General features: G+C 51.7%; 1 protein-coding gene across 2 annotated transcripts in view; it reads right to left on the bottom strand.

Annotated features, from left to right (window-relative positions):
* Positions 1-467: 467 nt before the first annotated feature.
* RAB43 (RAB43, member RAS oncogene family) overlaps positions 468-16,148 on the bottom strand; it is a 39,105-nt gene continuing 23,424 nt past the window's right edge. Inside the window, exons 2-3 of one of the 2 annotated variants that reach the window (XM_054482156.2) lie at positions 7,816-7,999; positions 468-4,193 (exon numbers count right to left, since the gene is read on the bottom strand). In XM_054482156.2, the coding sequence (XP_054338131.1) occupies positions 3,943-4,193; positions 7,816-7,999 (435 nt within the window). In that variant the 3' untranslated portion in view covers positions 468-3,942. Of the gene's footprint in view, positions 4,194-7,815; positions 8,000-16,148 lie in introns of those variants that run through there. The other variant, XM_054482159.2, reaches the window with a different exon arrangement.

The raw sequence follows: 16,148 nt of genomic DNA on the forward strand, positions 1-16,148 counted from the left end.
ATGTCTTCAGCCCAGGATCCAGGGGTGGGGGGAACCTCGACCATGGGGTGGGTTGTTCCTGCCATTGTGGGATCAATGTGGCTACAAGACCCGGGCAAGGGACTCCTCACCCAGGCCTGTGTGCTCAGTAGAGTGACACTTCCCTCATGGGGAGGTCGGGGTGAGGGTGCCCCTGCCAATCACCAAAGAGCCCTCTCCAACACAAACCCAATGGGGGGAACCTGGGGTGTCCCTGGCAGAGAAGGGACCCAGCCCAAGCTTCCTCTGCCCCTCAAGCACCAACTGCTTCTTGCTCAGGGGGTCCCCCAAGGGTTTAGGGACAGAGGGAAGGTCTCGCAGGGCTCTGGGCGGCAGACTGGCAGGGGCAGCATGTCTACCACCCCAGGCCTGGAGACTAGTTGAGGCACGTGGCCACCTGGGCCGCCTCTGGGCTCAAAGATGAGAGAACCAGTCCTGGGTGCAGTGGCTTGTTATAGAAATCTGTTTAATGGTTTAGGAATGTGTACACTCTGGCTCTGCCAAGTTTCCATAAAGGCAACTTTTCCATGTTTTAAAAAATAGATTTGGTATAAAGATTTATATATTCATAAATAGGTGACATGAAAAATTACCAAATGCAAATGGAATACTTGCGCTGACTGAAGCCCTGTTCACCCCAAGTCCAGGCCCTGCAGGGGTCAGAGGGTCTCTGCTGGAGGAGGCCCCAACTCCGGCAGCCTCTTAGGGAAGAGAAACTGAATTAAATGTGTATTAGGAACCCCTCCAGCTCCTTAAGCCAGCATCACACTAGCCCCACCCAGGCCTCAGCCCACCTCCCTCTGCTTCCCCCCACCGGCCACCTCCACCATTGCCCTCTCCCCTGCACTCTGGCCCGACCCCACCTGCTCCCACTCTTTGGCCATTTATCAACAAAGGAAGAGATGGCACTGTTCTCCTTCCGCCCCAGAGCCCAGGCTGCCGGGAGAGCTTGGCCTGCCAAGGGGAGGAAACAAGCCGGCTTTGTTTTGTCTCACACACTTCCCCATCTTCTCTCCCAGCCCAGTTTTAAGGGCTGGAAGGGCAGTGGGGCCCCCTCCCGGTGGGATACAGCAGGGCAGGAGCCCCTGCAACCCCAGGTACAGGTCTTGAGCCCCTGGACACCGGCTTTTGTGCCTGAGAGGGGGTGGGAACGCTTCTCTGTAGGAAATGGCTTCAGTCCCTCGACCATGGGGTGGGTTGCTCCTGCCAGGGGGTACTAGGGGTAAGGCCCCAGGGTGGAGCCGGTTCTGGGAGCTGTGTCCAGCTAGGCCATCTATGACCCCAAATGGCATGAATAAAAGGGCAGGTTGGTAAGAGCCAGGGGAGGGCATGGGGCAGGGAGACCAGGTTGGCCCAGACAGGACAGAGGTGCTCCAGGGGCATGGTGCTGGAGTGAAGCCAGGTGGAGCTGTGGAGCCTTTGAAACATCCTGAGGGCCCAGGCCTGCCACGGGGTGACCTGGGCAGAGGAGAAGCCCAGAGGACAGCAAGGTGCCCAAATGAGAGGTCAGGGCTTCTGGGGTGGAGGGACGGGGTGGGGGGGCACAGTGGCAGTGGGGGAAGGAACGTGGAGTCCCAGGTGAGCCTGCTTTTCCAGGCCAAGCCCTTGGAGTGAGGCTGCTCCTGCCTGGGGGGCAAGAAATGGAAGTGGCTCACAGTCCAAGGTGACAAATGAACCCATCACCGGTCAGCTACCATCCCTGTGAAGGAGCCAGGGTGGAGGGCCCTGTCCATGTCCTCCCTCCCTCCCTAAGCCCTGAGGAAGGTAACAGCCCCACCTGTGAGGCCCCGGCCTGGAAGCAGAGTAGGAGAGCCGGGCTTCTCAGAGGTGGGCAGTGGTTGGTGGTGGGCAGTACCGGTAAGTGTGGCTGGGACTTGCCCTGGAACTGGGGCTGAAATTCAAACAGGGAAGCCCAGGCCTTTGCTCCCAAGACCCCGTGCATGCTCCCTGTTCCCCCAAAACAGAGGGGCTCTGCAAGGACAGGCTTCATGGGACTTCTCTTCCAGAGTGGGCCTGCAGTGAAAGACCAGCTCAGCCCCTTCTGACCATGTGACCGAAGAAACATCAGCCCCAGCAGAAAGGTTGTGAGGCTGGAGGAAGGCACTGCCCACGGCACATCCAGTAACAGTGGGGTCTGGGGGCACCCCTCAGTGCCAGGCACTGTCTGCCCTGCAAGCGGAGCCCAGGCACTGCAGTGGAGGCGCAGGGGCAGAGCCCAGACCCCACTCAGCTCCACTCACCCCTGCCACAAGCAAAGCTGCTGAGAAAGGGAGCCAGGCAGCCTTGCCTCTGGCGCCACCCAATCTGATGCACCCAGACTCCCCTCAATGCAGGTGCCAGCCCCCCAGCTCCTGGCAGCCTTCCTCCCCTGCAGAACCAGGCTCAGCCATTCCACAGGTAGCCTCCCTGCCCAAAAGGAAGCCTGGCAGGTGAGATGCTGGCTCCACCACCAGCATCAAGCCCTGCTTGTCTCAGTCTCAGCAGAGGAACCCCTGTCCAGGCCCCAACCCTGCCTCTTGGGTCACCGTGGCACTGCTGTAAGGCCTGCTCTTGCCCTGTGGCCAGGCCTGCCTGGAAAGCGCTTAGTGCAGAGGGCAGGGAGGCATGGGGGAGGCATCTCACTGGCCCAGGGACTGCACTGAGCCATGCCTGGCCTGGCCTTGGGAGCTAGACCACAACCTGATGCAGCCCTGCTCATGGGTCCAAGAGCTGCTTACTTCTGGGGGCACCCATGCTGAGGGGGCTGCAAGGCAGAGCTGGGCTGACACAGACGGACTGGGATTGGCTAGGGAAGATCACCTGGCCCCTCCAGCCCTAGCCCTGGCTCTCTTGTCACTGTGATACCTCTGAGCCACATGCCCAGAGGACAATGCTGCTTCCCACATCCCCCCACCCCACTTTTGCCTTTTAACCTTGGTGCCCAGCTCAGGGTGAGGCAGTTAAGGGTCCAGGGAATAAAATGGGCCAGGCCAAGGACCGCCAGGGCCTTTCCTTTTTTGTCTGGGAGACTCGATTCCATAAACTAGACTGGGACCCACACTCAGCTGGCAGGATTTCTGCTTGTGGGGTAAAGCTGGGTGCCTTGCGGTGCCCTCTCATCCCTGAGCCTCAAGGATGCAAGCTTCTACTTGGACCTTAAATGTCCACTTTCCCATCTCATTCCCCCACCCGCCAGACTTCTGAGTGCTGGCACTGAAGGATTAGCTAATTTTACAACCTGAGTGGCAAAACACTGGGCCCCGAGCCAGCAGACAGTCTCTACCTAGCTGTGGGCTGTGACCCCATGCTGTGCTGATGAAAATGAGAAGCTACACGGAAAGTCAGAAAACTCAGAGGTCCTGATAAGGCAGTGAGCCAGACCCCAGGGAGATGTCTGTGAGTGCTGCGGGGGCAGTGAAGGCAGGAAGCAGGTTCCCTGCCTGGAAGGGGCTGGGGCTTCCCTGGAGCTGCGCTCAGGCACTGAGTCTGTGGGTCTCATGGCTCTAGCTCTGCTGCTCTGCGCAGAGCCCCAGGATGACCGGGAAGAACCCAGGGTACTGGGCACATCCCTGGAAAGCAGCAACCTGCTGCCACAGGTTAAGCAAACCCATGAGAGGAAACGGTCAGAGCCAGCAGGCATGGGACAGGGAGGACCGCTGGCCCCTCCTACTGTGGCCCACACCGGCGGGTTCAGGCCAGTCTTGGAATGTGAAGATCGTGGAGGGCCAGCTGCTGGCTGGCAGGGTGACCCGCCAGGGTATCCTGCTTCCCCTTCCTCAAGGAGAGCCTCCATCCCGCAGCCAGGCCACAGGATGCAGAGCTCCAGAGCTTCACCCGGCTGCTGTAGTCGCCGGTGCCCAGGAGGGCTGGCTCTGGAGGGCTGGGCTTGGCAGGCTGGGGACAGCAAGGAGGTGGGGAGCCCCCAGTCTGCCGGCCTGGCCCTGGTCAGCACCCGCAGCCCCACCCTTCTCCGATGTCCTTGCTGTTCAGCTGGATGTGGTCAGGGCTCTTCTCGCTGAACAGGGGGCCCCCGTGCCGCATGATGAGCTCCGTGGCCACCCTCAGGAAGGCCTCCTCCACGTTGCTCGAGTCCTTGGCAGACGTCTCAATGGCACACAGGATGTCATAGTGCTCAGCCAGGCTCTGTGCCTCAGCCAGGGAGACCTCCCGAAGCTCGCTGAGGTCTGACTTGTTCCCTGCAGAGGAAAGCCAGGGGCAGCATGAGGCCATGGGGGCTGGGCAAGCCCAGTCCCACCTGGGAGGGTCACGCTGACAGCCCCATGCCACTCCCTTCCACCACTACAAAGGGACACCCCGGCATGGTCATCTGTTTTTCTTTAAAAAACCTTTTTTAGGCCGGGTGCAGTGGCTCACACCTGTAATCCCAACACTTTGGGAAGCTAAGGCAGGAGGATTGCTTGAGCCCAGGAATTCAAGACCAGCCTGGGCAACATAGTGAGACCCCATCTCAATTTACCCAGATCCTCCTAGATGGTATGAGATGACTTCATTATGTTCCAAACAATCTGTTAAATTGCTCCTTGACCCAATTTCTAGAATAATTTTTTAAAAGTCTCTACACGGTTGACTTTTGTAATGTGGTTATAAGGAAGACAAAAAAAAAAAAAGAGTCTGGGCCAGGTGCAGTGGTTCATGCTTGTAATCCCAGCATTTGGGAAGGCTGAGGTGGGTGGATCACCTGAGGTTGGAAGTTCAAGACCAGCCTGGCCAACATGATAAAACCCCATCTCTACTTAAAAAAAATACAAAAAATTAGCTAGGCGTGGTGGCAGGGGCCTGTAATCCCAGCTACTCGGGTGCCTGAGGCAGGAGTGGCAGGCGGAGGTTGCAGTGAGCCGAGATCGCACCACTGTACTCCAGCCTGGGCAACAAGAGGGAAACTCCATCTCGAAAAAAAAAAAAAAGAGTCTGTAAAGATCTAAAATTTCCTTGGTAACCTTAACTGATGTAGCAACCAATTTCAAAGTGTGAAACTTATTTGGATCCTGATCTCAACAAACTGGAAAAAATAAAACACATATGAATTTTATGAGCAATTATAAATCTGAATACAGACTGGCTATTTGATATTATTAAGGAAATGTCAGTATTTTTAGATGAGAAAATAATATTGCTGTTTTTAAGTGTTCACATATTTTGTAGGTTCATGCTGGAATACTGCCAGGTGAAATGGTTTGATGTGAATTTGTCTCAATAATCTGAGGGAGGGGAGGTGACATGGTACAGATGAGAGGAGGCTGGACTTCAGTTGCTAATTGCTGAAGCAGGGTAATGGGTACCTGGGGGCTCATTATTATACTATTCTAAGCCAGATATAGTGGCTCACACCTGTAATTCCAACTACTTGGAGGTTGAGGCAGGAGGATTGCTTGAGGCCAGGAGTTCAAGATCAGCCTGGGCAACATAGCAGGACTGCATCTCTAAAAATATATGTATGTATATAAGTATGTATAAATAAATAGATAAAATACTATTTTCATAGCTGTATAAAATGTTCCATAGGCTGGGCGCGGTGGCTCACGCCTGTAATCCCAGCACTGTGGGAGGCTGAGGCGGGTGGATCACAAGGTCAGGAAATCGAGACCATCCTGGCTAACATGGTGAAACCCCGTCTCTACTAAAAATACAAAAAACTAGCCGGACATGGTGGCGGGCGCCTGTGGCCCCAGCTACTCGGGAGGCTGAGGCAGGAGAATGGTGTGAATCCAGGAGGCAGAGCTTGCCATGAGCCGAGATCACGCCACTGCACTCCAGTCTGGGCGACAGGGTGAGACTCTGTCTCAAAAAAAAACAAAGTTCTATAATAAAATGTTTTTTAATTAATTATTTTTTGGAAGACAGAGTCTTACTCTGTCGCATAGGCTGGAGGGCAGTGGCACGATCTGGGCTCACTACAATCTCCGCCTCCCAGGTTCAAGCGATTCTCCTACCTTGGCCTCCCCAGTAGCTGGGATTACAGGTGTGCGCCACCATGCCTGGCTAATTTTTGTATTTTTAGTAGAGACGGGGTTTCACCATGTTGCCCAGGCTGGTCTTGAACTCCTGAACTCAGGCAATCCACCCCACCTCAGCCTCTCAGTGTTAGGATTACAGGTGTGAGCCACCACACCAGGCTGGAATGTTTTTCAGAAATGTCCTGGATAAAAGGGAATTGGTGGCTGGGTGTGGTGGCTCACGCCTGTAATCCCAGCACTTTTGGAGGTCGAGACGGGTGGATCACAAGGTCAGGAGATCGAGACCATCCTGGTCAACATGGTGAAACCCCATCTCTATTAAAAATACAAAAGTTAGCCAGGTGTGGTGGTGCACGCCTGTAGTCCCAGCTACTCAGGAGGCTGAGGCAGGAGAATTGCTTGAACCCGGGAGGCGGAGGTTGCAGTAAGCCAAGATCGTGCCACTGCACTCCAGCCTGGCGACAGAGTGAGACTCCGTCCCCCACCCCCAGCAAAAAAAGGGGGGGAAATGGTTAGGCTAGGTGAGGAAAGCTCTGTTCATGCCAAGCACTCCATGTCCTAGTCTGAACAGGCTGTGGAAGGCAGGCCACATGGAACCAGGCACCACCCTCTTCCTGGCTAGAGTCAGGTCCAGGCCCTGTCTGTACATTTGAGTCAGAAGAATCAACCTGTTGGCCCAGCTACTCGGGAGGCTGAAGCAGGAGAATCGCTTGAACCGGGGAGGCAGAGGTTGCAGTGGCTTTGCAGATCTTGCAGAACCAAGATCACGCCACGGCACTCCAGCCTGGGTGACTGAGTGAGACTCTGTCTCAAAAAAAAAGAATCAACCTGTTGGGGTGAGGACCCCAGGGATAACATAAGAGCTAAAGAGCTTCTCCAGTCCAGGTCTGGGAAGGTTATATATAAGGAAAACAAAGGTAAACTGCATCCTTCCACAGCAGCAGTTCTCAAAGTGGGGTCCTTGGACCAGCAAGGTGGGTGTCACTTGGGAATTTGTTAGAAATGCACATTCACGGGCCCCACCCAGCCCGCCTGGATCAGATGCTCTGGAGGTTGAGGCCCTGCAGCTGCACTTGAAGAAGACTTCTGTGGGATTCTGAGGCACGGAAGCCATCAAGTGTCCCTGCTCTGTGTGCGGCACAACAGAGAAAGCCACAGACTTGAGGTCAGCAGAAGCAAACTCAAAGCCTACATGTGTATGCTCACAGACCATGTGGACCCAGATAAATCACTCTACTTTTCTGAGCCTAGCTCCAGCCCCTGTTAAATGAGGAGAAGCCGGAGTACAAGAGCTAAACCTTGACACATGTGAAGAACTGCAGAGCAAACTTCAGCTCCCTTTCTTCTTTCCTCTAATTCCAATTTTGAATATAACTTTCTTTTTTTTTTTGAGACGGAGTCTTGCTCTGTCACCCAGGTTGGAGTGCAGTGGAGCGATCTCAGCTCACTGCAAGCTCCGCCTCCCGGGTTCATGCCATTCTCCTGCCTCAGCCTACCCAGTAGCTGGGACTACAGGTGCCTGCCACCATGACCGGCTAATTTTTTTGTATTTTTTTAGTAGAGACGGGGTTTCTCCATGTTAGTCAGGATGATCTCCATCTCCTGATCTCGTGATCCGCCCGCCTTGGCCTCCCAAAGTGCTGGGACTACAGGCGTGAGCCACCGTGCTCAGCCTTGAATGTAACTTTCTAAGTGATTAGCGGGATCAGGATTTGCAAAACCATGGCTCAAACTCTGGCTGGGACTCCCTCTGAACTCAGGGTTACCCTGTGTTTAAAAAGCAGAGGGAGGCAGGGACAGGCAGAGTGATGGGATTTGTGATCCCGAGGAACCCCCAACTCACCGATCAGCAGCTGCACAATGTTGGAGCCCGCGTACTTCCTCACATCCTCAATCCAGTGAGGCACCGACAAGAAGGAGCTCCTCTTGGTGATGTCGTAGGCAAGGATGGCCCCATTGGCACTGCGGTAATAGCTCTGGGTGATGGTGCGGAACCGCTCCTGGCCGGCCGTGTCCCAGATCTGCAGCTAAAGAAATAAGGTTCCTCAGTGAACCCAGTGGCACAGGCTGAACATGGGGACAGGCAGAGTGACCCCACAGACCCACACCCAGAGCTGCGGTTCCACTGGGCTAGGAGGCCTTCTGAATCCTTAGAAAGCAACTCAATGGCTCAACCTTGTTGGAAAAACGGGGAAGCAAAGGGAAGGTGAGCAGCCCGTCCTGGCCCTCTAGGGTCCCCAGGGAAAGGTGGAGGAAGGGGTATACTCTGAGCTGGCCCAGGTCCTCCGTGTGCCCCTCCGTGTGCCCGTCTCCCCTCAGCACTGGGCCCACTGCTGCGAACACAGAACCACCAGTGCTCAAGCGGCCGGCGGCTGGAAAGTTGGTTCCAGGTGCACTGCACGGCCAGCAGTAGGCACAGCCAGCAGTTCACATGGCCAGGTACCCTCCCCTACAAGAGCATCATGTACCCAGCTATGTGTGAGGCTCCTCCAGCATTAGGGTTCCCTCAGGACTCTACAGCTTGGTGATGAGGACTGTGGGAAAAGTGACTGGTGGTGGCAATGGGCAGAGTCCTCCCATGGGGCCTTTGAGTACAAGGCAGTTTCCATCAGCTGACCCAGCTTGGCCAAAGCAAGGAGCTTTGGCCACCCATGTCTTCATTTAACACCTACTCTGCTCCACCTCCCACCAGACATGGGCTGTGGAGAAGAGGTGCCCATGGGTGGGAGGAGCTTCCCTAGAGTCTTTTAGAAGCAGAGTCTGGCAGGATGGATACCAGGCCGGGCAGGGGCAGAGGTCTGTGCGGGGCTAGGAGGCCACCCACTCTGGGCAGAGATCACCAGCCAAGGGGCATATGCCAGGGATCTTGGTGACCAAACACCTTGGGGATTGGGCGTGCCTTCTCTGCCCCACCAATCACAGGTTCTCGTGGCTCTCTGAAGACTGACACCCAGCTTGCGGCGTGTGCCAATCTGCAGGTCCGTCAGCCCCCTTTGCAGGCACAAACACTCGTGGTGCCTCTTTACCTAGTTCTCAAGGTATGTGAGAAAGGTCTTTCTCTCAAGGTCTGTCTGGGGTGGGGAAAGGCCACAGAGGCCCAGACAGTTCCTGAAGGCAGGGCCTCTGCCCCTGGCACTGTGGAGGTGACCACCATTGCCCCAGCCCCAACACAGAGAAGTCTAAGAGTGAAAGCTCTGGGCCACAATGTGCCAAATAAGACTCCTCTTTCCTGAGTTGTCCCATTTACTCCTCAGTGAGTGGCTCTAAGAAAACCAGGCCTATGTTCCATAGTTCATGCGTCTTGCAGCTCACGCATGGCAGCATGGGGTGAAGTGCAAGGTTTATGTGTGCACCACACAAGCCTGGGATCCAGATAACCTCTGGTGTGGAGATAACTCATCTCCACACATAACACGAAAGACACCAGCCAAACAACAGCAAAAACGCAACACAGAAGAAACAACACAGAGGCAAAGTACTCAAACAATAGTCAACGTTTCAGAAATAGGGAAAGACTCATGGAACAAGGAAAGAATAGTATCTTTTTTGGAGAGGCACATTCAGAAAGAAAAAAGAGCTCAATTAAAAATATGATAACATACATGAAAAATGCAACATCAGGGTTGGAAGATAAAGTTGAAGAAATCCCTCCAAAGTAGAGAAAAAATACAAAGAAATGGAAAAGAGAGAAAATAAAATTGAAAGCCAGGTGCGGTGGCTCACGCCTGTAATCCCAGTACTTTGGGAGGCCAAGGCAGAAGGATCACCTGAGATCAAGAGTTCGAGACCAGCCTGGCCAACATGGTGAAACCCCATCTCTACTAAAAATACAAAATTAACCAGGTGTGGTGGTGCACGCCCGTAATCCCAGCTACTGGGAAGGCTGAGGCAGGAGAATCGCTTGAACCTGGGAGGCAGAGGTTCCAGTGAGCCGAGATCGTGCCACTGCACTCCAGCCTGGATGACAGAGTGAGTGAGACTATCTCAAAAAAAAAGAAAAGAAAAGAAAATTAAGAACCAGCCTAGGAGAGCAGGATAATCAGAGTTTCAGAAAAAGAGAACAATACAATCAAGGAGAGGAAATCAAGTATTTCAAGAAAAGTATCCAGAATTGACTGAGGGGCCCACCAGGCACACACACAATGGAACAGAGCAGACCACACTGCATCCATGGGCGGAAATGGATGTTCTTACCAGAACAACAGGTAAGAAGAAAGAACACAAAAGACCCACGTGGCATTAGACAGCCAACAAAACAATGCCTTAAAATGAGGAGAAAAATTATCTCCAACCTAGAATTCTCTACCCAACCAACCAGTAGTCAAGTGTGAGGGTTTAATAAAGGCATTCCCAGACATACGGTCCTTGAAAAATTCACCTTCCTGCCACCCTTCCTCAGGGAGTGACTGAAAGTTCCTCTACCTAAAGAAGTCAACAAAAAATAAGAAAATGTGGGATCCAGAAAACAGAGAGTTCAACTGAAAAGGGAGGCAAAGGGAGATGCCAGGATGATGGAAAGAGAGATAAATCCCAGGATAATACCTGAGCAGCAGCCTAGACATCAGCCAACCTGGAGCCGGTCAGAGGGCTCCTGGAGCAGCTTCCAGCCATGGCAGCATCGCTAGTGGCAGAGTAGCCCTCCCTCCACACACACCACAGGACTGGAGAAAATATATGAGGCTGTCGTTTTTGGAATGTAGACAACAAGCAGCCTGAGACCATAACCCCTAAAAGAGGAAAAACTCATGAAAGGCGCCTCATGATCATAGTGACCCTCTACCTGGGAGTTTCCTGACCACGGGGCTAGAATCCAGGGAGAGCACAGTAGTCCCACTGAGCTAAGGAGGCAGAGATCAGGGTCTGGAGCAGATGATGTGATGAAATGAGGAGACATAAGCAGGGGGAGCCCAAAAGTCTATGTGAGGTGTCCCAGTGAGCTCTTGACCGGAGAGTGCCCCTTCCAGAGTTGAGAACAGACCAGAGACAGAGGTTCAGGAGTGCTAGGGGATGCTGAAGTTCCAAGCCAGACACAGTGAAAAGGACTCATTAGTGTCTCATTAGCGCCCCGTATATGAGCTATCAGAACGTCACTATGGGTGAGGACCATGCCTAAAGAATAGGCCTCCATAGACCTGCCCTCACCAACATAAGCCTCGGGTTTGGAGGTTGAGTTCTGCCACATTAGCGAGGCTCAGAAACACCTTAGTCTTTCCACATATCCACCCTAACAAAACATAAAAAACAAGCCTAAACAAACAACTTCAAGGTGATCAGCCAGTAACTGAATTGACTACTAGGACAAGAATCAACACTCTTCTAAAGAAGATAACAGAATCCAGAGTCTTGTTAAGTTATCAACCACAATTTCCATATACTATTGAAAATTGCTAAACATGCAAAGAAATAGGAAAATATGAACCACAGATAAGGGAAAAAGTAATCTATTGACACTGATGCCAAAATGGCCCAGATATTGCATTTAGTAGGGAGACTTTAAAGCAGCGATTTTAAATATGTTCAGAAAATTACAAGGAAAGTATGTTCAAAGAATTAAAGAAAAACATCATCATAATGAATGGACGAATAGGGGATTTAAGGAAATAAATGAAAATTATTTCTTAAAACATTAAAAAATGTTTTATTAGACTATTTATTATTATTAAAATTACGGGCTGGGTGCAGTGCTTCACGCCCATAATCCCAGCACTTTGGGAGGCCAAGGTGGGTGTATCACTTGAGGTCAGGAGTTGAAGACCAGCCTGGCCAACATGGTAAAACCCCATCTCTACTAAAAATACAAAAATTAGCCAGGCATCGTGGTATGCTCCTGTAATCCCAACTACTCGGGAGGCTGAGGCATGAGAATCCCTTGAACCTCAGAGGCAGAGGTTGCAGTGAGCCCAGATCACGCTACTGCACTCCAGCCTGGACAACAGAGCAAGACTGTCTCAAAAAATATATTTACATTAAACTTAATTTTTTTTTTTTTTTTGAGACGGAGTCTCACTCTGTCGCCCAAGCTGGAGTGCAGTGGTGCGGTCTCGGCTCACTGCAACCTCCGCCTCCCGGGTTCATGCCATTCTCCTGCCTCAGTCTCCCAAGCAGCTGGGACTATAAGCGTCCACCACCATGCCCAGATAATTTTTTGTATTTTTAATAGAGACAGGGTTTCACTGTGTTAGCCAGGATGGTCTTGATCTCCTGACCTTGTGATCTGCCCACCTCAGCTTCCCAAAGTGCTGGGATTACAGGCGTAAGCCACCGCGCCCGGCCTTAATTGTTTTTTTTGGGACAGAGTTTCACTCTGTTGTCCAGGCTGGAGTGCAATGGGACGATCTTGGCTCACCGCAACCTCCACCTCCTGAGTTCAAGTGATTTTCCTGCCTCAGTCTCCGGAGTAGCTGGAATTATGGGCATGTGCCATCACACCCAGCTAATTTTGTATTTTTGGTAGAGACAGGGTTTCTCCATGTTGGTCAGGCTGGTCTCGAACTCCCGACCTCAGGTGATCCACTCGCCTCGGCCTCCCAAAGTGCTGGGATTACAGGCGTGAGCCACTGCGCCCAGCCTAAACTTAATTTTTAAATTAGTGGAAATTCTAGAACTAAAAATTATAATAAATGGAAAATTCACTGGATGAGCTTAATAGCAGATTATAGATGGCAGAAAAAAAAAATCTGTGAACCTGAAGAAAAATCAATAAAGAGTTAGTATGAGGAAGGGGGAAAAAAGATTGAAGAAAATGAATAAAATCGCAAGGATATGTGAGATAATACCAAACTGTCTCATACTCACATAATTGCAGTTCCAGGAAAAGATAGTGATAATAAGGGAAAAATACCAAAGAAGTAATGACTGAAAAATCTCCAAATCTGATGAAACACACCTGGCTTAAAGATCCAAGAAGCTCAGCAAACCCCAAGCAGAAAAATACAAAACACACCAAAGTAGATCACAGTCAAAATGACAGAAAACAAGAATAAAGGGGAAATATGAAAAGCAGTCTGATAAAAGACATATTCTATACATGGGAACAACAATACAAATGACAAATAACCACTTCTCAGAATAATGGAGGCCAGAAGACAATGCTGAGAAGTGCTAAAAAGAAAAAAACAAGTGCAGAAAGAAAAAACTCTCAATGCTGAAGTCCTTGTCAAACACAATTTTCCCTCATAAGACAGGGTGATATCAAGACATTTTCAGATAAATGGAAGTAGAGAGAAGCTCCTTGGAAAAAAGCTGCCCTGCAAGAAATGCCAGATGGTACCACCGCACTCAAGCCTGAGCAACAGACTGAGACCCTATTTCAAAAGAAGAGGTGGAAGTGGCTGCTCTAGGGCAGGGGGTTGGCAGTATCCTAAGACCTTCTGCTACCAATCCTTGTAGAACCAAATGACTCCTCAAACCATACACAAGTTAAGTTTGCTTAAAATAAAAACTAAATGAAAAACCAACAAAATAACTACTGATGACCTGATGCTCTGTCACCAGCTTTGTGTCTCTAGGCTTAAACTTCATTCTGTTTTTCTTTTTTTTTGAGACGAGTCTTGCTTTGTCGCCCAGGCTGGAGTGCAGTAGCGTGATCTCTGCTTACCACAACCTCTGTCTCCCAGGTTGAAGCAATTCTCCTGCCTCAGCCTCCCGAGTAGCTGGGATTACAGGCGTGTGCCACCACACCCAGCTAATTTTTGTATTTTTAGTAGAAACAGGGTTTCGCCATGTTGGCCTGGCTGGTCTCGAACTTCTGACCTCAGGTGATCCGCCCGCCTTGGCCTCCCAAAGTGCTGGGATTGCAGGCATGAGCCACCGCGCCCGGCCATTCTGTTTTTCATCCGTACAAAAAGGTGCTGTCAGAGTCAAATGACCAAACCCATGTGCCCAAGTGCTAGCATGGAGAAGGTGCTGATAAATGCATCCGTTTAACAATATTTACTGAGCTATTATAATTTTGTGGCAAACGTTTTTAATATACACAAAGGAACTTTAATGCAAAGGAGAATATATAAAGTACCAAAAGAAAAACATATTGGGCTGTGTACATGAGTCGTTCATTTTTCATTCAACATGTGCTGAGCTCCTGCCTTGTCCCAGCCTTTGCTCTGGTAACTGGGGATATAGCAGGGAATGGAGCAAAACCAGCTCCATCCTAGTAAGAGGAGACAGAATGTGTCACAGATCCTTTTAGAAGGTGATCATGAGCACGCTACAGAATGTGAAAGCCAGGCAGACATCCCAGGGGGTGGGTGCCAGTCTATTTGATGATCTGAGCAAGTGTCTGAGCTGAGGCCTGAGTGATGAAGAGCCAACCACATGGACGGTGTTCAGGCAGGGGAACAGGGCAAAGGCTCAGAGGCAGAAGAATGCTTACCATGTTAGAGACATGGAAAGGGCAGTGTGGCCAGATGGCCGTGAAGAAGGAAACTGGGAGGAGACATGTTCGGAGACATGGGCCAGAGCCAGAGCATATAGGATCTTGCAGGCCAAAGTCAAGAGTGTGGATTTCATTTTTCTTGCAACGTAAAGCCACTGGAGATTGTCTCAGGCAGGGAAATATGAGCCAGTCTCCTCTTTTCTCCCACTCACATATCTTATCAGTGCACCCTGCACTCCAGCCACTGCTGTAGCAACCAGCTTTGCACACACACAAAGGCCTGCCCACACCGCGCCCCTCACTCCCTCCCTGGGAGCATCTCTGAGTCTGGCCAGGGAGGCCTGCCGGTAAGCACTGTGTGCTCATGCCTCCATGACCCAGAAGAGAGAGGCCTCCGCACCCTAGGGATCACCTGTGACCAACGGGGAACAGGGATAAAGCTCTTTTCTCCCACCTCTCAGAGGGACCACTGTGAGACACATTCTTCATGCACCTTGTAAAGTCCTCAGGGTCAAGGCCACTGCCCATGGCAGCTAATTGAAAGATGCAGCTCTATCTAAGCCTTGCCTCCTTCCCCAGGTCAGTCTCCAAAACAAAAGCTAAGCATGTGAGCCCTTCTCTCTGGCTCTGTTTTCCAGGGGAAGCCCGGGCTAAGATAAGATGTGCTCTGGTTTGTTTTTAAAATATCACAGCCAGGCACGGTGGCTCACACCTGTAATCCCAGCACTTTGGAAGGCCGAGGCGGGCAGATCACAAGGTCAGGAGATCGAGACCGTCCTGGCTAACATGGTGAAACCCCGTCTCTACTAAAAATACAAAAAATTAGCTGGGCGTGGTGGCGGTCGCCTGTAGTCCCAGCTACTGAGGAGGCTGAGGCAGGAGAATGGTGTGAACCCAGGAGGCAGAGCTTGCAGTGAGCCAAGAGATAGTGCCACTGCACTCCAGGCCTGGGTGACAGAGCGAGACTCCATCTCAAAAAAAAAAAAAAAAAAAAATCACTCAGGTCACTGGGTGGAGCAGTCTTGTCGTGGGATCACAGAGAGGGATTAGTGTAACAGGCAGCTTGATCACTTCACCCATGCCTACTATATTCCAAAAGAGGAGGGAGAAGCCAAGTCAGGAGAGCCCCTTCCCCAGACCAGACCCCTCCCCACCCCAACCAAGCCAGCTGGCATTAGGCAGCACCCAAGGGAGGCTGGATGAGAGTTGAATGCCTCTGATCTGTCACTTTAGCTACGCTACTTTTGAAACAGGCAGGTGACAAGACACAGCAACCAGGAACCATCATACCATCTATTGGAGAGGTCAGGCCTAGGCTCAGTGTCTCAGAAGGCAAGCAGACCCACCCTGTGGACTCCTGGGGGTCCCGGCCATCTCACTCGTTCTTGCCACTGCCTGCAGGCAGAGATCAGGAGCCGACATTATAGAGGAAAGAGGGAGCCTCTGAGGGGCACTGGGACTTGGCCAAGGCATCCCAACGCAGAGTCCTAGACTCCAGTCTGGCTGTCTCTCTGCCTTGGGAGAGGCTGGGACCAGCAGGGACACGTGGGCTCTGAGTCCCCACTGCATCTGCTCTAGCTGTGCCCTCCTCCTGCCCACTTATCCCCACCTCCCTACCGCCACTCCAGCCTCTTACCAGGGTCTACGTGGCCTCAGGCCTGTCTCCACACCTCCAATTCACCCAGTCTATTTTCTGCACACAGCATAATGCAGCTTCTGAAACAGTGCTAGGATCTTGTAACTCCTCTGCCCTCAACCCTTAGGTGACAACCCCAGGATCTGCCTCTAGCTGCCTGCTGGCC

Source organism: Pongo pygmaeus, chromosome 2 (assembly GCF_028885625.2).
Source record: "Pongo pygmaeus isolate AG05252 chromosome 2, NHGRI_mPonPyg2-v2.0_pri, whole genome shotgun sequence".
Taxonomy (NCBI): Eukaryota; Metazoa; Chordata; class Mammalia; order Primates; family Hominidae; genus Pongo; species Pongo pygmaeus.